Source organism: Osmerus eperlanus, chromosome 2 (genome assembly GCF_963692335.1).
Source record: "Osmerus eperlanus chromosome 2, fOsmEpe2.1, whole genome shotgun sequence".
Classification (NCBI taxonomy): Eukaryota; Metazoa; Chordata; class Actinopteri; order Osmeriformes; family Osmeridae; genus Osmerus; species Osmerus eperlanus.
The window spans coordinates 12,177,497-12,197,812 of record NC_085019.1 but is presented as its reverse complement, the minus strand read 5'-3'; the positions used below and the strand labels follow the sequence as shown (position 1 = coordinate 12,197,812).

At 41.9% G+C, this 20,316-nt stretch overlaps 1 protein-coding gene across 1 annotated transcript; it reads left to right on the top strand.

Annotated features, from left to right (window-relative positions):
* Positions 1 to 433: 433 nt before the first annotated feature.
* On the top strand, positions 434 to 14,829 carry fbxl16 (F-box and leucine-rich repeat protein 16). The gene is made up of 7 exons (XM_062452912.1): positions 434 to 816; positions 2,260 to 2,962; positions 4,828 to 5,070; positions 5,752 to 6,017; positions 8,963 to 9,047; positions 10,337 to 10,400; positions 14,229 to 14,829. Exons 1-7 carry the CDS (start codon positions 725 to 727, stop codon positions 14,375 to 14,377), a joined length of 1,602 nt encoding a protein of 533 aa, XP_062308896.1. The 5' UTR covers positions 434 to 724; the 3' UTR covers positions 14,378 to 14,829.
* The last annotated feature ends 5,487 nt before the right edge of the window (positions 14,830 to 20,316 follow it).

Genomic DNA, 20,316 nt, shown 5'->3' with positions numbered 1-20,316 from the left:
TTGAAGACCCCCTTTCAAACAGAAGTGTAGGTTACTCTGCTACTGAAAGGAAAACAATCTATTGGATAGTGTTCAAGTTAATTGTTTGAAATGTGAAAGAATATAAGACAACAAAAGGGAAGTTGTTTTGTTTGAAGCTTTGATATGCCTGGGAGATTGAGACCATTTAGTTTATTAGTTAATTGGCTTTCCGGACAATTTCATAAGCGCTGTTTCATTTAAAAAACGAAAGTAAATAGAAAGCTATACTCAACGGCCAATAAAACATAATCAACACAATTCATTTACATTATAAGTAGACTAATACAAACAATGGTGCAAATGTGCTACTTTAAATTATTGTGTGTACGATTTGTTAGTATTTCTGCCAGCGTCACAGCTTGGGTTGAAAGGGTATGCCAATGAAGAAAGGCGGTGTTAGGAGGCAAGGCTACCGCAGCTCCCTCCAAGCTGTCTGTGTTCCGTTTTGCTGATGTAAGGTTGGCTGGTAAGGCCCATACCGGCTTCTATTTATGTTTGCTGTTGCTGGCGAATCTTAGATTGTTCGATTCGCTGACATTGTGGATATGATGTGCGGATAAGGAAAGACCATGTTCCCAATTATACACACAGTAATGACAGTATTTTTCTTTTATCGTCGCATTCAACGCTATAACCTAGTGCACGTTATCAGAATGGCACCGCAACAATTTGACAACATCCTTTTCTCCGCCATTCCCCACGGATGCTGATGTCATGGCGATGCTGTAAATATAGAGCCCTGTTTCGTTTGGATACGAGGCGACACACTGGGAACCGTAACGGTTTTGTTGAAAGGTAAGGAGTGCAATGCGGATTCAGACGATACTGGGCATCGCACAAGTCTTTTTGTTTTGCGGTGCGGAGCGAGCATCCCTGCTTGCTAGAGTTGCTGCCCTGTCCGTGCTATTTGTATGTGATTATCGTTACCTACATGTTATAGACAAGCCTATTGTCTTGGGCTATAGTTGGGTCAGCATCGTTGAAACCCCTGTGATTGTGTCATCCGTGCCGTGAATTGAGACAATTTAACTGAACTGTCATTATACGTTTGCCCATAGGCCAGATCGCCACAATCATGACAGAATAGTATAGCCTACTGGAGTTAAGTGTATTGTGTGCGTCTGTTTTCACAATTTTTCTCGTGTCTTATTATCAACATAAGGGTACCCAGCTTTGTTCATGGGAAAATAACCAGACTAGACCAAGTGGCCTGTTAATTGCTAATGTAGACCACAACAGCCTAAATAATTACATAATAGCAGTGATGCTTCCTTTGCTATAGGGCTAGCACAAAGCAGTCGACTAAAGGCTATCGCAGTATTTCAACTATACTGTAGCTTTAAGGGGGTGTCGCAAAGTAAAACTATAATATCTAAACGCAAAATGCAATGTCCTCATGGATTGTTTACTGCGGAATCAATAGTAGACTACTTAAACAATAGCTTGTCGAAAACAACGTTGTAGGGAAAAGCGTGTGCTGGCCGCTAGGTGCAGCTCCAGCCTAATTTGACAATAAATGTTACATAATTGTTATGGAATACTAGGCTAATGGTAGTTAGTTAGGCCAGCAGGCCTATAGTGGCAAAAAGCAACGATGACAGCCAACGACATTTGTTTCTGAAGTTTTGTTTTTATATAATTTAGTGAATCGCTATAATTGTAGCCTTTAATATGCAGACTGTTGTGGGCAGTAGCCTACCCAGAGATGGAAACTCCGAGATTTAGAAGTCACACAATATGTTGCAAAGAAAATGACTTGTAGCTAGCTAATAAAGAGCTACATTTACAAAGATCATACTACATTTATGTTTTACAAAGTGTGCAAAAAAAGACACTGTAATAATTAGTTATAATTGGTGTCTACTACTTAGTTAGTAGACACCAGTTTGACATACTAAAGTTTCACGAAATAAGATCATGAAATAAGATCAATCTGATCAATTAAGAGAAACCGTGCCCCCAACTATTGTCTGAACATGCATACTTTCCTCCTCCAGAAGTTTGATTGACAGTGGTTTCACAAAATTTAAGGAGGAAAGCTCGCCTAGCTGAAGGACATTGGCTGGAACAGGGTTTGCTGGAACAGAATTGGCTGGAAAGTAGCGTGCTGCTCCAAAGATTTGAAATTGACATTACACTGGCACTGAGCTGTCTGTTGCTAAACACCTCTGAGTCACTCTATTGTGTATATACTCACTATACATTAGCTTTTTCTGTCTATCCCCCATCTCTCTCCAGGTTCCCAATGTTGAACATGTCCACCCCCAGCGAGCTCAAGTCTCCCTGCATGACTCGAAACGGCATGGTCAAACTTCCCCCCCAACCTAACGGCCTGGGTAGCGCCAGCATCACCAAGGGTACACCTGCCGCCAAGAACCGCCTGTGCCAGTCCTCCTCGGTGCCCTCCATCCTGCCCCCACCATCCCCCATGCCCTATCATCACCTTGACCCCCTCAACCCCTTGCCCCCTACTGCTGTCTCGCTCCCGGGGGCTGACCTGGATGGCAGCAGCCCCCTGATGGGGCTCAAGCATTCCCAGCTGCGCCAGCTGCCCCTCACCTTAACCAAGCCCCTGCTCCTGGAGCGCCAGCTGGTCCTGGACGAGAAGCTTCTAAACCGGCTGCTGTGGTACTTCACCACGGCTGAAAAGTGCATACTGGCCCAGGTGTGTAAGACCTGGAGGAAGGTGCTATACCAGCCAAAGTTCTGGGATGGTGTGACGCCCATCCTCCATGCCAAGGAGCTGTATGCCATGCTGCCCAGTGGGGAAAAGGAGTTTGTCAGCCTGCAAGCCTTTGCCCTTAGGGGCTTCCAGGCCTTCTGCCTGGTGGGAGTGTCGGATCTGGACATATGCGAGTTCATTGACAACTACCCTCTGTCAAAGAAAGGTGTGAAGTCAGTCAGTCTGAAGAGGTCCACTATAACAGATGCAGGTCTCGAGGTGAGTTTAGTGGTGTTCCTGGAAGCCGACAGGGTTTGGTGGGGACTGTGGAAGAGAATGAAAGAAATGCATTGAAAGTTTGTCCTGAGGTGTTCCTGTAACATTGTACTATATACTATCAATGTTTTGCACCACATCCCTGTGTTGTGTAAGTGTATTATAACCTGCAACACTGAAAATAAGACTGACTATGTCAGGGTTCATTTAAATCAGGCTTAAGAGGGGCAGTTATCTTATATTTACTTAAACATTCAGATGTTTAAGTAAATATGTATAGTCCTGTTTAGATACTTGGTAGGCACTATATTGATTACACGTGATTGCTGTTCTGTACATATTTATACCTAAACATTAAAAATAATTTAGTTTAACATATGCATACATTTTTATGCCACACATTTTGTTACCTGGCCACTGACAAATGGGCATGATTAAACTAAACTAAATGTAACCTTTTTACTTGGTGGTAAAACTTAACTTTAAAAAGTTAGGAGAACCCACCTAAAGGAGCACCACAACTAAAATTTTTATGTTCTAGATTTATTTTGCGCGCTAGTTAGCTCCCTGTCACGTGACAACTGAGCGCAGTGACAAGGAGTGACTGATGGCTAATATTAATATTAGATTATAAATCTAAAATCTGCATTGAAGTCTAGAACGTAAAGATGAAGTACAATTGGTTATGTAACGTTGGATTGAATGGTGGACCACTGTATCAGCTCACAGCAGGTACATACTGTGCAGTAGGCTAATTAGCGAGCCTTTTGTAAAGAAATTAAAACAGGTCGCACATAACTATTATTTGCACTCACACAAATGCTCTCAAATATATTTTGAGGTCGCACAGACACAATTTTGGGAGAATATGCGACCAAAATGGTCACAATTTCAAGCGTTTATGTACGCCACATCTACATCCATGCACAAATGATAAACTAGAACTTGCCTGCTGTGACTATTTCTGGATAAGAGGAATTCTGCTGGGTCACCACCTGTTATGTAAGCCCTTTGGAATGCCATGTCACATGATCCACCTGGTGGTCACTTGATTTAGAGCAAGGTTTTGTGAACAACAATGGGTCTTTATTCGTTTGCTCTACACTGCACCTGTCTACTTGAATGTTATACCTTGTTATGGACAGAAACTTTATACTTAACTTTCTCGAGTGCAGCCTGCTCAACTGTTTTTGTGTACTAGTGCACAACGCCGGTGATGCAGTCAGTGATTAAGATGCCAGTGAAACACAGATTACTTGAATTATAGATCGTGCACAGTGCCTGTGATAAAATTGGTGGCACACACATAGATTTCTGGATTTATAGATTGCCCGTGATGCAGCTGGTGATGACAGTTCTTCTCAGTTGCTTTGGTACCTATGTTTCTCAGATCTTGAAATTCTCTGTCATCTCTGAAGTACTTGTTCAACCTCCCTTAACTCTGCAAGTTATTTTAATGACTTTAATGAAATTACATGCCATATGTGCAAGGGGCACAAGACTATACGTATGGTTAGTCCTTTGTAAAATGCTTTCCAAAACATAATTAGGTTGCTTGCTGTTTGAATGTTGTTTTCCTGATAATTTACAGTATTTATGAATAAACATAACTAAGTGCTGTGGTTTTAACATTTGTCTCTCCATTTCTTGGAGAGAGGAGAAGGGAAAGAGATCGATACATGTGAAAGAGGGGACAGAAAGTTGGACCCCCCACATCATTCAGATGAAAGTGTGTGAATGTACAGTAGCTGTCTTTAGCGTTAGTCTGTGTCCTTAGCTGGGTCTGTAGAAGGTGCACCTGAAACATTTACGACACCATAACATTGATTATGTGTGTGCATCCTATGTATGTTTTTTTTTCTCTGCAGGTGATGTTGGAGCAGATGCAGGGCCTAATGCACCTGGAGCTGTCTGGGTGTAACGACTTCACAGAGGCAGGCCTTTGGTCCAGTCTTAATGCACGGCTAACTTCCCTTAGTGTTAGCGACTGCATCAACGTAGCAGATGACGCCATTGCTGCCATCTCCCAGCTACTGCCCAACTTGTCAGAGCTCAGCTTGCAAGCCTATCATGTCACTGACACAGCTATGGCCTACTTCACAGCTAAACAGGTAAGCTCATTTTTGCATCAACTGTATTCTGATCACTCAATAAATCATATATTATATGACAATAAGGATTGTAAGCTTACACCAGCAATAAGCAATGCCAAATCCCATTACATACAGGTTTTAAGTGCTTATTTGCACCAGGCAGAAAATACATTCATGTTAGAACCTTATACCCCAGACAAGCCTGTGGGTCCATCCCTCAATTTCTGAAAATGGTATAATGAAATAATGTATAATGAACTGAAAAAGGTTTTACAGCAAAACTGTTAATTGTATAATTATTTGTTTTAGGATGTCTACGGATGGGAACACACACAGGATTTTCCTTGAAATAGAAAAAAACATATATTTGTTTTAAGGATCTCATTTGGGCAAAAGCTATCAGTAGAGAGATTGGTACTGTAGGACCCAAAACACTGGCCATAGGCAAACTTGGTTGGAGCAGATTGGCCATGGTCTTTAATAACGTCTTAAATTAGCAGGCAGACATTTCCTCAAACTAGCTAGAAACAACAATTTGTCAAAATGTCTTTAGATGAGACATAGCATTATGCATTTATCTCAGTTCTAATGCTGCTTTCTGATAAAATACCTCCTCAAAACAATTAGAGGGTAAATAATATCAACAGTGTCCAGATTAATGCAGATAATCATCAACTCGGTTTCTCACTCCCCATCAAGGGCTACACCACTCACACTCTGCGGCTCCACTCGTGCTGGGAGATCACTAACCATGGCGTGGTCAACATGGTGCACAGCCTGCCCAATCTGACTGCACTCAGCCTCTCTGGCTGCTCCAAGATCACGGACGATGGTGTGGAACTAGTGGCTGAGAACCTACGTAAACTCCGCAGTCTGGACTTGTCCTGGTGCCCGCGCATCACAGACATGGCTCTGGAGTATATTGCCTGCGACCTGCATAAGCTTGAGGAACTGGTGCTTGACAGGTGAGTGCTATGGTAAAGATTTGGTGTATGGACTAGCACTGGATATAATGAACAGGATGGAGAATGTCTGGGGAGTGATTGGAGGTAAGGGTTTACTGCCTGAATGTATCTGTATCCACATGTGTGGAACTCACACAGGGCAAAAGTTTGTATAGACAGGATCCTTGAAAATCTCTCACACTACATTACATTTTATTAATTTAGCAGATGCTTTTATCCAAAGTGACACACAAAATTGTGCATATAGAGAGGACATCAGAAGATCAAGCATCATTTTGGGGGCTGGGCCTGGTGGCTCTTCGGGTAGAGAGCGTTCCACTTAGGCTCTCTCTCCCCTACATTTTCTTTCTCTTTCCACTGTCACCATCACAATGAAGCTGAAAAATATTAATTTAAAAAAGACCATAGTTTGTGCAAAATTGGTGGTCAGTCAAGGAACAAGGTAACTATGTCTCAGCTGCCAGGCAGGGCGAACAATAATAATATCTCAAATACTGTGCAATATTAACATCTCAACTACAATAGTGCAACAGTTCTGCAAATTCAACGTCATATCATAAGTGCAACATCGAACTATTTCTTGGGTACAGTACTTACTGAAAAAAGCGGAAACCAGAGAGAGGTCCAAGGATCATCATTGATATGGATCATCAACGTAGATCAAGTCACAGAAAGTCAACAATTTTAGATCAATCAATTCTGTCTCCCTCGTTGCTCGGAAGAAGTAACTTCAGCACAAATGTCCACCCCACTTTACCTGCCATTTTGCATAATTGGGTGTGCTTTTTGCATAATTGGGTGTGCTTCACAACCTTTGTTCTCTCACATATATATTATTATTATTATTTTTATTTATTTTTGCCCCCCTAAAACTCAGTCAATATTTGGCCTACATAGACAACCTAGGTGTCAAAAGTTTCGTCTTGGTAGCGATTGAGTTGCTTCTATTTTTATTTACGTTCCGTTGCATGGTTTAGGCTCAAGTTAAGTTTTTGTGGCGAAAAGTGAAGCTAACGGTGGCTAATTTGCTAGCCACAGTCACTGACGTTACTAACGTCACTACGTCACTAACGTCACGAAAACACGCGTGACTACCTTTGGCAGAACATTCGTTTCGCATCTGTTAACTTGGGGGATAGCTAGGCTAACTATAGCTTTACTGCAAGGCAGCTGCAGAAACGCCACAAGCAAAGAGGCCAGGGTGATAACTATTTACTAATTTTACTTTGTGATATGACACAATTGTGATGTGTAATGTACAATATAAGCTGATATTATTAAGGAAGTACATCTACTTTCGTAAACAGTAGTCTACTATTTCACTGAAATATTAGCATCATGACATTAGCCTGTGTTGCCCGGGCAACAAATACTACAGTGGTCTATGATGTATCTGTTTTCAATCGTTAAAATAAACATTCCTCACATATACATTTTCGTTGTAGGATTTATTATGACATTAGATTACAAGTAAACGATTTGTGGGTGAAATTATCATTACCTGTGGTTTCAATCCAGTGTATCACTGCAACGCTGTAGCCTACGCGAGACACTACAAAAACATCTACACAGCTGTAGGAAGTCAAACGGCGACAGAACATGTTCGGCACTCCCCTTACTTAAATCAAAAGTCTATCTAACTACTAACCTTAACTTCATTGTCACAGCCTAAACTTTGTCAATCTGTTCATGAAAATAATTAATTTCAGCCTAAACCGTACAACGGAACGTTAAATCAAATTCAACCAACGCAATCGCTACCGAGACGAACACAGCAGTAGTGTACTGTACTGTACAATTTACCGGGGCAGCTTCTCCACACAGGGCTATATCGCACTTGGCGTTGTTACTGACAATGATCGCTACCAGTGAGCTTTTTATGAAAGCGATTTTCCACTAAATAAATGTCAAGCTTATTTACGTTTTTGGGGGCATATTTTCAGTTAGCAGATGGTACTGTTTGAATCGCGATTCCATCTTCTGCTGGTAACGTCGTAGAATAATCTTCAAAGGGGGTTCTTTATTCATGAATGAATGCAATATGAGTAGGCTAAATGCCTTAAAATATCACGAGAAGGGAAAAACTTAAAAGGACGTTTAAGTCATAGAGATTATGTCAATTTTTACACCGGTCTGCCAAATTTATTCGTTTTGATTCAACGATGAGGCTGCCGCTTGCAGGGGATATGAGAAGACATCTATTTCATTCTACACTTCACTCGTATTTTCAGTTGTAAATGAGCAGCAAAAAAAATCTTTTAAATCTATGTAATCTTTATGAATAATAAGTATGCATTTTGCATTTCATACAGAAATATCAGTTGTAAAAATGTCATCCAAAAACGGACCCCTGTGCAACCGACGCAAGCAAGCACACCCTACAATTTCCCCAGAAATTGTACCCTCTCTAGTTCGTTTTGATTCAGCTATGAGGCTGCCTCTCACAGGGGAAATGAGAAGACATCTATTTCATTCTACGCTTCACTCGTATTTTGAGTTGTAAATGAGAAGCAAAAAAAGATGCTTTTAAATCTATTTAATCTTTATAAATAATAAGTATGCATTTTTATATAAAATACACAGGAATATCAGTTGTAAAAATGTAATTAAAAAACTGACCCCTGTGCAACCGACGCAAGCAAGCACACCCTACAATTTCCCCAGAAATTGTACTCTCTCTAGTTTGTTATTGTACTCCTCCTCAATATATGATGAAGTAACAGTCTACCTTTTAATTATGAGAATAAAGTCATTTTAACAACTGAGTTATATTAGTGACCTTTGTTTTACAATGCATCAATACCCTAACCATAGAGATACAGTACATTTGGTTTCCATCTCTTTGATACAAATGTGCTTACTGCTATCTGTGTTTTGTAAAAGAATGGCTGACTGCACTCTTACTAACTGATCTGCTTGTCTCTCCTCTCTCACTTGCTTTACAGGTGTGTACGGATCACAGACACAGGTCTAGGGTACCTCTCCACTATGTCCTCACTAAGGAGCCTCTACCTGCGCTGGTGCTGTCAGGTACTGTACACACACACACTAGTGTTGTCACTGTACCAACATTTCAGTAGTCGGTACCAATACCAGTTAAATTTCACGGTACTCAATACCATCGATACCAAAGCAAAAAAAGGTTACTGAACAACTCTCATTTGTTTACAGTAACAGTCACCTACAATATTTAAGGCTGTAGCCTACTTATGAGAACAACAGAACATTAATACAATCACAATGCATGTTAGGCCTGAACGAAAAAAGTGTGTGGACTGAGTGTAGACATTAAGCGAACTCAGCAGATGACTTAGAGATCATTTGTAGAGTTCAAAAATAGAAATTTTGACTTGAAAATAAGTAGAAAGTAGAAGTAGAAACTCCAAAAACACAAATTTGGGCAAACTATGTCATTTAAAAGCCTAACCCTGTTGTGCCCTCTCCTTTCGTATGCACCAGTATTGGGTATTGCATTTGTGGTATTCTGCAAACCATAAAGACATGAACTGATGTTTTCAAATTGGTTTCTGGTGATTTTCTATGTTCTTATTGTCATCTGCCTCACACCCAAAGTATATCCAGACGTGGCTCTTCCACTATTCTTGTCGCCAACTTTTAGTGGAGCCCATGCAGCATTAGCTGCTTGTCCGGTGTTGCCAATTTATCGACTTTGTCGTTAGATTTAGACTTTTCGCCTTCCCTAGTGTCAATTTCTTTTTGCGATCTTTCAGAGAACCACTAGCAACTTCTGGTGAGATTTTTTGGGGGCAAAGCTGCTTGGGTACCGGGTAGACCCCAGTGTTTCCCCTACCATTATATTGGGGGCGCCCCGCCCCCAATATTATAATTTTTTATATAGCGCCCGATCACAAAATAAGTCATTTAAGGTTACCTTTCCTATAGAACAGGTCTATAGCTTGCTCTTTTATTAAACAAACTCAATGGCCTTATGTTATTTATCTTATTTACACAACGGCATGTCATTTCTGTCTCTACATGGTGGTCGCCCCGCCGCCGCTCTACAAACCCCCCCCCCCTTCAGAATTTCTGGTATCAAACAGTTTTTTGTTGTTGTTTTTTTACCAACTTGGTACCAGAGTACTGTTTTTTTGTGACAAGACTAACAGACACAATGCACATAATGTATATAGTCTGGGCCCACACACAAAGATACACACTCACCATTCGGTCTTATAACATTTAAATAATAAGACGTTGTTTGATACTGATACAGATGCAAATGGTTAAAGAGTTATACATTTCTGATGCCTCATCTTATATCAATCCATCCTGCTTTCTTTGATTCTGTTCATGTACAGGTGCAGGACTTCGGTCTGCAGCATTTGTTTGGCATGAGGAGTCTGCGCCTACTCTCTCTTGCAGGTATCCTCTCGATCTCTTTTTTTTCTCCCTTTCTCTTCAGCCCTCTTTTTTCCAGTAAACCTTAACTTGATTAAAGAGATAAAAGATTAGAAATCTAAATTCTTCAGAAGCGCAGCACCACTTTTAATCTTAAGTGAAATCTGACATGCTGCTAGGCCAGTGGTTCTCAACCCTGGTCCTCAAGTACCCCCTGTCCTGCACGTTTTAGATGTTTCCCTGTTCCAACACACCTGATTCAAATGAATGGTCGTTAACAGGCTTCTGCATAACTAGATAACGACCCATTCAATTGAATTGCATATTTTGTTTGGGCTTGGTAATGAGGAGAGACCGCAGGGTGTTGTCTGTCTTAAAGTGCTAGCTTGTGACAGCTTGAAGCCGAACAAGCCAAGACGCCACTTGGAGACAAAACTGTTATGGTACAGCAATGGTCGGACCTTAAAAACAGACTTGTGAGGCAAAAAGTTTCAAAAGGTAGTCTTTAATGTTCTATGTTCTAGCGGAGTTAACAATCTGGCAGAGTCTGGATGGTGAGCAGGGTCCACATAGATTGTTGATTGTCCCGGGAGACTCCGCCCATGCACACACAGGGAAAGGGAGGGAGGAGAACACAAAGGAAAAGAGAAACAGAAAACAGCGTCACAGCCAGGGGCATGACAAAAACAACGTTGTTGGTTTTTTTTTTTTTGGGGGGGGTGGGGGGGGCGCGCTGGGAACCACTGACATAAAGAATGCAGTGGTATGTGAACAATGCCGCATGCGTAGCTTTTACGTACATGCGTACACATACGAAACTAGAGTATACCGAGGCCTTAATTCAGAAGGATTTTAAAGCTGTCACTTTTTCAGCTGACTAACTAATCAGTAGTTAACCCTTGTGTTATCTTCGGGTCATTCTGACCCATCAGTCATTGTGACCCACCGTCGTATTGCGACAGATTTACCGCATACAAAGACAAAGTGAAGCATTTTCTTTTAACCGTTGGGCTGTCTCAGACCCCCCACATTGCAAAGGTTAAAAGAAAATTATTTTAATTTGTTTTTGTATTGGGTAAAATTGGGTAAACACAACGATGGTTCGTTATGAACCTTTGGGTCATGTGACCCGAAGGCAGCACGAGGGTTAACTAATCAAATTTCTTTGACCAGTGGAAAATAACACTTGTGACCCTTGAAAGCTGAAAACCCATATGCACACTAATTTACATTTATGCATTTAGCAGACACTTTTATCCAAAGCGACTTCCAAGAGAGAGAGCTTTACAAAAGAGCATAGGTCACTGATCATAACAACTAGATAGCCCCAAACATTGCGAGCAGCCAAAACATGAAGCATACATTGTGGAAAACCAAATAAGTGCCAAAGGGAAGAACCATAAGAGCATGCAGTTAAACAAGTTACAATTGAACAACATGAAACTCCCCACAAGAGTGCAAGAGTTTACCTGTAGAAAAAACTATCAACAGTAAAAATATTTCACAGCGAGTACAAGAATTTGAAACCGTTACAACTAACCAACAAGAGCAACAAGTCTCTCAATACGAGTCATTGTGATCCTGGAGGAAACTAACATCAGGTCCAGCCAAGCATTCCTAAGTGCCGTTGTACTCCCGGAACAAGTGCGTCTTGAGCCTTTTCTTGAAGGTGGGGAGACAGTCAGTGTCCCTGATGGAGGTGGGGAGTTGATTCCACCATTGGGGGGCCAGACAGGAGAAGAGCTTGTGTTGGGACCGGGCACTCTTGAGCGGTGGGACCACCAGACGGTTGTCAGAAGAAGACCGTAGGTGGCGGGGGGGGGGGGGGGGGGTGTAAGGCTGGAGGAGAGACTTGATGTAGTCGGGTGCAGTCCCGTTCACCGCTCGGAAGGTCAGTACCAGAGGCTTGAATCTGATACGGGCCGTGATGGGAAGCCAGTGGAGGGAGATGAGGAGCAGGGTAACATGGGAGTAACCGAGCGGGGTAACCGTATCAAACGCTGCAGAAAGGTCCAGCAGAATGATGACGGATGACCTCGAAGCCGCTTTGGCAGACTGGAGGGCCGTGGTGACTGACAGGAGGGCAGTTTCTGTGGAGTGGCCAGTCTTGAAGCACGACTGGTTGGGGTCAAGCAGGTTGTTCTGAGAGAGGAAGTTTGACAGTTGGTTAGATACAGCGCGTTCAGTTGTTTTAGAAAAGAAGGGTAGTAGTGATACCGGTCTGTAGTTCTGGAGGACAGCTGGGTTACTGGAGGGTTTTTTGAGTAGTGGGCTCACTCTGGCCTGTTTGAAGGCAGAGGGGAAAGTGCCGGAAGTAAGAGAAGAGTTAAGGACATGGAGAAGAAAAGTTATGATGGAGGGAGAGATGGTTTGAAAGAGAGGGGAGGGGACTGGATCAAGGGGACAGGAGGTGGGGCGATGAGAGAGAATGAGGTCAGAGATCTCTGCCTCGTACAGGGGAGAGAAAGCGTTTAGACATTTAGTTGGGTCAGTCATAGAGGGTGAGTGGGTAGGAAAGGTGGGTTCAGGGAACCGACTGCTAATGTCAGCCACTTTTTTCTCAAAGAAGGAGGCGAAGTCGTCTGCTGTCAGGGTGGAGGGGGAGGGTGGGGGAGGTGGGTTAAGAAGGGTGGAGAAGGTGGAGAAAAGTTTGTGAGGGTTTGAGGCAGAGTTAATTTTGTTCCGGAAGTAGTGGGTTTTAGCATCAGTTATGCGGGCAGAGAAGGATTTGAGGAGGGAGTGATAATTATCGAGGTCCAGACTGTCTTTGGACTTGCGCCATCTCCTCTCAGCTGCCCGAAGGATGGACCGTTCTTCACGAATCACATCCGTGAGTCACGGGCAGGAGGGAGAAGATGATAACAGGGTGTTGGTGGCAGTGTCATTGGGGTGGCACATAAACTCGTCAATGGGAGGGAGGGAAGATGTTACAATGGAGGAGAAATGGGAGGGGGATAGGGAGCGGAGGTTGCGGCGGAAAGTTACGAGGGGAGGGGAGGTAGGAGGAGTTGGGGGGAGAGAGACAGAGAATTGGATGAAGGAGTGATCAGAAATGTGTAGTTTGGTTACAGAGGTTAAGTCAGTGATACAGTTACGTGTCAAGATGAGGTCGAGCTGTTTTCCTGCCTTGTGGGTCGCCGGTGTGTTCAGCAGCTTTAGGTCGAAGGAAGTCAGAAGAGACTTGAAGTCGACGGCCTGCGTTCCTTCGAGGTGGATGTTGAAGTCCCCAAGGAGTATCAGCGGTGTTCTATCATCCGGGAGGACGCTGAGGAGCATGTCCAGCTCCTCCACAAAGTTGGCTAGCGGCCCTGGTGGGCGGTAGAGGACAACTAAAAATGCTTTGATAGGATCAGTTAGCATCGCATAATGGTGTTCAAATGATTTGGCAGTAACAGAGAGTGGGGTGGATGTGTATTTAATATGTGGGGAAAGGAGCAAACCTGTCCCACCACCTCGCCCGGTTGAGCGGGGTGAGTGAGAGAACGAGTGGTTGACGGAGAGAGCAGCTGGAGTTGCAGTGTTCTCTGGGCGGATCCATGTCTCTGTCAGCGCAAGGGCATGAAGAGAAGCATGGGATGCATGGGAAGCATGGGATGCTAATGAATAAAGAATCAATAATAATAATAATAATAATAGTTACTGTTATTGTATTTGAGTTTCATGTGCTCCTGCACAGCTGTTCGCTAAAAAGTCAGGTCAGTGATTGCTGAAAGGAAATCTGCCCCCTGCTGCTGATATCCAGTTTTGCATGCTGGAAACAGGTACTCTAGAAGTTGCAAGCGTTAATAGATGGGTGTAGCTAACCATCTCTCTCTTGTCATCTCTTCCTCTCTTCATCACTCTCTCCCATAGGCTGTCCCCTCCTGACCACCACTGGCTTATCCGGTCTAATCCAGCTCCAGGACTTGGAGGAATTGGAGCTGACCAACTGTCCTGGGGCAACAGCTGAGCTCTTCAAGTACTACTCCCAGCACCTGCCTCGCTGCATGGTTATTGAGTAGGCCCACCAGCCTCTCCTGCTCCTTTTCCTCCTCCACCTAATGACAACCACATAGACAGCCACACTACCACCCTTCCTTGTGCGCCTGTGGCTTGTCTTCCCCCTTCACCTCTCCCCCCAACTCAAAAAGATCTATCCACGGACCGCCAGACAGATCATTTTATTGGACACAGTTGAATGATATTTTAGAATATCATTTGATTGTGAATATTTCATCCCTCACCCCAGCAAATGATGATGGATGATTCTTGAATGGATGGAGTTCTCTCTCCTGTTATGAAACCAGAAGGGAAACGTGGGGATGCCATTCAATGTCAGTGTCTGTGAAACACTGTTCAAATAACATTTACAGAAAAACAAAAAAAGGGGATGGAATTGGAACATCCTGTGGATTTACGAGGGATGACAATACGTTAGCATTTATGTTCAGTACAAATACGGATTTCATCAAGACACACCCCACGGATGGGAGAAAAAAGGGAAAAGTGTGATTTGTGGATCACTGTGAACACACCCACATGCATCCATGGGAAATTAAACAGGTAATTCAACAAGATGAGATCTAGGTTTGGGGTTCCCATTGTCCTGTGTAAACATTATTTTTCATAAAAGTCTGAAAGGCGAGTAGAGCTCTCGTTTTAAGGCAAGATTGAATTATTTTAAGGCAAGACTGACGAACACAAGAAAGAGAAAGAAAGATTGAATGAAAGAAGAGAGAATGAATGAATGAATGAATGAATGAGGGATTTGGCAAAATGTGTCTGACATTTTGGGGCGGTAAGGCTGGGTGTCAACCATGTTTGGACCTGCACACCTTTCTTTCAGGACTACAACTCTTTTCAATTTTCTGTCTGATCCAAAAATATAAAATGTTCAAGTCAAGAAAAATTAGATTTTAAGCATTGAAGCTGCACGCTTAACTTGCTTCTTGTCATGCATTTTCTTTTTTCGACCTCTGTTTGATGTTATTCTCATTATAATTTTTTTGTAAAGAAATTTTTTTGGGGGGCAATTTTATTAACTTTTTTCGGGGGGTTGGGGGGGGGGGGCTACTGTACCTAGCAAACACTGGGAGTTTGTTTTCTTTGTCCCAGCGGCCACCTTCCAGGTTTACAATTGATGATAAAATTGTGGTCATCTGATCAGATCCTGGGTTGAAAACAAAAGGTCAGGAGAGAGGGGAAAATGACTTGGCCACAAACTGTACATACAATAGATTATCTTATTTCAAGCTTGGCTTTTTTTTAAATTCTTTCTTCCAAAAGCAACTTTTAGTCCTTCTTTGTGTCAAGTTAATATTTAGTGGCTTTCGGCCTGACTTCAATATTGATGAATAATGATCATTCTCAAATGATGACATGGCAACTAAACCTTTGTTTCCTATGTGTTGTTGTGTGGCTGTGATGCTGTTCTCACACCATTTTGGACACCATTTTACTTGGATGCACAGGAATGGTTTTTTAGTAGGATGGTTTTACTGGCACCTGGATGGATGGTTTAGTTGGTTTTATTGTCACATGCTTTACAGCTGTAAAGTGTCACAGTACAGTTCATTACAGTGTGCAAACATGCACGCTCATGCGTGCGCAACGTCTTTCACTTAGTGAGAGAAAAGATTATTTGATCCCCTGCTGATTTTGTATTTTTGCCCACTGACAAAGAAATGATCAGTCTATCATTTTAATGGTAGGTTTATTTGAACAGTGAGAGACAGAATAACAACAACAAAATCCAGAAAACGCGTCAAAATAGTTATACATTTAATTTGCATTTTAATGAGTGAAATAAGTATTTGACCCCCTCTCAATCAGAAAGACTTCTGGCTCCCAGGTGTCTTTTATACAGATAACGAGCTGAGATTAGGAGCACACTCTTAAAGGGAGGGCTCCTAATCTCAGTTTGGTACCTGTATAAAAGACATCTGTCTACAGAAGCAATAAATCAGATTCCAAACTCCACCATGGCCAAGACCAAAGAGCTGTCCAAGGATGTCAGCGACAAGACTGTAGACCTACACAAGGCTGGAATGGGATACAAGACCATCGCCAAGCAGCTTGGTGAGAAGGTGACAACAGTTGGTGCGATTATTCGCAAATGGAAGAAACACAAAAGAACTGTAAATCTCCCTCGGTCTGGTGCTCCATGCAAGATCTCACCTCGTAGAGTTGCAATCATGAGAACGGTGAGGAATCAGCCCAGAAACATTATATTTTGGCAGTGTTTTTCTGATAAGGGGACAGGAAAACTTCACCGCATCAAAGGGACGATAAACGAGGCCATGTACCTACAAATCTTGGGTGAGAACCTTCTCAGCCAGGGCATTGAAAATGGGTCGTGGATGGGTATTCCAGCATGACAATGACCCAAAACACACAGCCAAGGCAACAAAGGAGTGGCTCAAGAAGAACCACATTAAAGTCCTGTAGTGGCCTAGCCTGGTCCTAACCAGACTCTCGTACATTTCATTTGTACAGAGAGTCTGGCCTCGCTCCATTGACAATCGTTGACTTCCTTGTAGGCGGGTACTCTGTTGAAGTTTAAAATTATTGGATCTGCCCAGAGCCACTCTGAGCTGCCATAACCAATCGCTAGCGTTCGCCTTAGCCAATTCCTTCACCACTACTGTAACAGAGCTAGCTGCCGTAGCTGGAAAATCAAACTGTTCCCGAACCCCGTGGGAAGGAGGGCCACAACATCATGGCCACCAACAAAACTCAGCAAAACTTGTTCTTACTCCGGCTTTAGCTTATGGATATTCGGCAGCGTTGCTACAACGGACCGAATGGCTTCGCTCGCATCTTTCTCCGCCGCCATTACGGAACTACAACACAAACTAGCGTACAACATCAACGTCATCGTTCTCAGCCACTCCCTCTGTTCGCTGATTGGCCGGTAGAAATAACCGGAGACATCTGACTTACGTACCTCATGGCCCGACCTAGTACAGAAGCAAATTCAAAATTGAGCGGAAGTATGTAGGAGGGCAGAGCCAGGCTAGTAGTGGCCTAGCCAGTCACCAGACTTTAATCCCATAGAAAATCTGTGGAGGGAGCTGAAGGTTCGATTTGCCAAACGTAAGCCTCGAAACCTTAATGACTTGGAGAACATCTGCAAAGAGGAGTGGGACAAAATCCCTCCTGAGATGTGTGAAAACCTGGTGGCTAACTACAAAAAACTTCTGACCCCTGTGATTGCCAAGTCATGTTTTGTCAAATACTTATTTCACTTATTAAAATGCAAATCAATTTATAACAATTTGGACATTCCTTTTTCTGGATTTTTTTGTTATTCTGTCTCTCTGTTCAAATAAACCTACCATTAAAATGATAGACTGATCATTTCTTTGTCAGTGGGCAAACTTACAAAATCAGCAAGGGATCAAATCATATTTTCCCTCACTGTATACACACTGTATCAGTCACTTATACACACTGTACACATGTCTGCTGCACCTCTGTGTGTATGCCAAATGCAAACTGACCATTAAGCATCGCTTTGAAATGAAACTTAGAATGAGCTTTAGACATATGGGACTTCATTTTTCATACCCCTGTATTACACTGTATTTTTTTAATTATTATATTAGATAAAGTATGTTCTCTAGAGTAAAGCATATTATGTTTTGGTCATCATTAGAATATTTAAGCATATATCAGTATGCTATTTTAATGAAATAGCTTGAATTTAATCAAATGTAAGACTTTGAGGGAACATTTGAAATCAAGCAAACATTTTCCCACAGAAAACTTTGTGAAGTGGCAAATATCAAATGAATAGTCTTGTTTAAAGAAGCAGACTTTCATTGGAAGTTGTTAAAATAACTGACATTTTAATGTTTTCTTTTGTTTGTTTTTAATTATTTGAGATGTTTATTATTAATAATGTGAATATTTATTACAAGAAATATTGTCAAGCTAAATACAGTCTCTTAATATAGCTTGGTGTTCATCACATTTAAGCAATTTTTTGCAGTGTATCAAAGGAAAGGTGCCTTGAGAGTGAGATGAGAATAGTAAGGGAAAAATACTTTTTAACTAGACTCAGATTGTGTAAATCACACGTCCAGTCACCATCCCTTTTCCTACCAAAGGGTTGTCTGCCCAAGATGATGACCAGCATAGTAGAACCTAATAAGTTACTTAGTTGTCCCTGTTTACATTGTCCTATTGCTATTGCTGTCTTAGTGTAGGGACAACACAGGGGGGCCTTTCCCCTTCCAAACGAGGGGTCCAGGGACAGTTACCTTAAAACTCCATAAACAGTTAATTTATCCTCAACATTTACGTAACCCTTGTGTTCTCTTCGGGTCATTGTGACCCACCGTCGTATTGCAACAACTTTACTGCATACAAAAACAGTAAAGTATTTTCTTTTAATCGTCGGGCTGTCTCAGAAGAAAATGCTTTTTATTTGTTTTTGTATTGCGTAAAGTTGTTGCAACACAACGATTAAAAGTGAATTTGTTGAGGTAGCCAGTCTTAGGAACTGGATATGTGGATTTAAGTACTCTGTTGGCATCCATTATTGGTCTGACGGAAAGGGGCTGAGAGAGTAACTCTGTATTGAGGCATACAGTCATCAAGAAGTACATTTCATAGAAAGATATGCTATGTTTAGGAAAGGGTTGATGGTGCAGGTATGATATAAATGATCTAAAGGTATTACATCCCAATGTTAATCCCAATTTAACTATGTTGCATATGACACACCTCTGATGCTTGCTAGGCTTGGTGTCTGAAGTTACCTGAAATCCATTAGCAAGATTGTTTTTGTGAAGGGAATGTTCTGTTTTGTTTACTCATTCATCAGGGATGATTTGTTTGTGAATTATTGTCTTAAACTATTTATTTATTAATTTATTAAATCAATTATTTGTGATTTATTTATTACTTTAAATCAAGATTGTCATGGGTTTGGAATGTTCTGGAGTGATCTTAAGGTTGCTGTGTTGTAAGGCAAAAAGTGCTGGTGCTAGCCAAGGAAACAATCTCTTGTTACCCATTCTTACTCCAACATTTGACACACAAGGCATCACATTCAGTGTGGAGCTGGAGTTGAAGCTGCAGCAGTATATTGAGGCATAAATGTTACACGTGTTTTTCATAGACCAAGGATATTTAAGGTTTGACATACTCTTTGACATCAGTATCTAGAGACTCTGGGCTAGTGGTACAATGAATCAATGGCTGTGTACCGCTTACAGAATAAGGCTGTGTGTGCATTGTGTTTTACCTTGTGTTAATGCTGAGGCATGTTGTGTTGGGTAGTTTATTTGAATGATCAGCCATCACTGATAGGCTTGACAAGAGGTACATAGGGCTTGAAAGCAACTGACACTTAGTATTTGTACTGCTTCTTGACCATAGCTGTTCTTGTTATGTTGCTAAGTGTAATGTCTTGCGGACGGTGTATGCCGATTTAAGAGATTCAAACCAGTACATTTCCAATGGGGAAGCTAGTTTTCCCAGGCTGGCAGTGGGGTTTGTATTCTGAAATATATGCAGGTCTGAATGGTTGCTTATTTTTTTAGACATAGTTAAAATACCAATTGCAAAGCAGGGTAAACTGTACAGAGAACACCAACATCTGCAGTAACAGTTCCAAATATGCTAACTCTTCAAGTAAATCATATGGGTACTTGACTCTAACTGGTACTTGACCCAGGATTAATTCAACTCTTCTCTTCCTGCCACCATTTTGAGCTGATGACAGTGAACCATTTCCAAGAAGAGTACTTGGTAATAAATTAATAGTACATTGGTAATATATGTACAGTATACCGTATACACCAGGGGTGCACAATTACAATTCAAAGAGGTCTATTGACTAACATTTTTCCCCCCAAAGGTCCAAACCATTACCAAAAATCTGGTGCTGGTGTTTCTGATCGACTCTGTATAACTCTAGACCACTATCAACTCGACAGAAAACGTCCCTCTG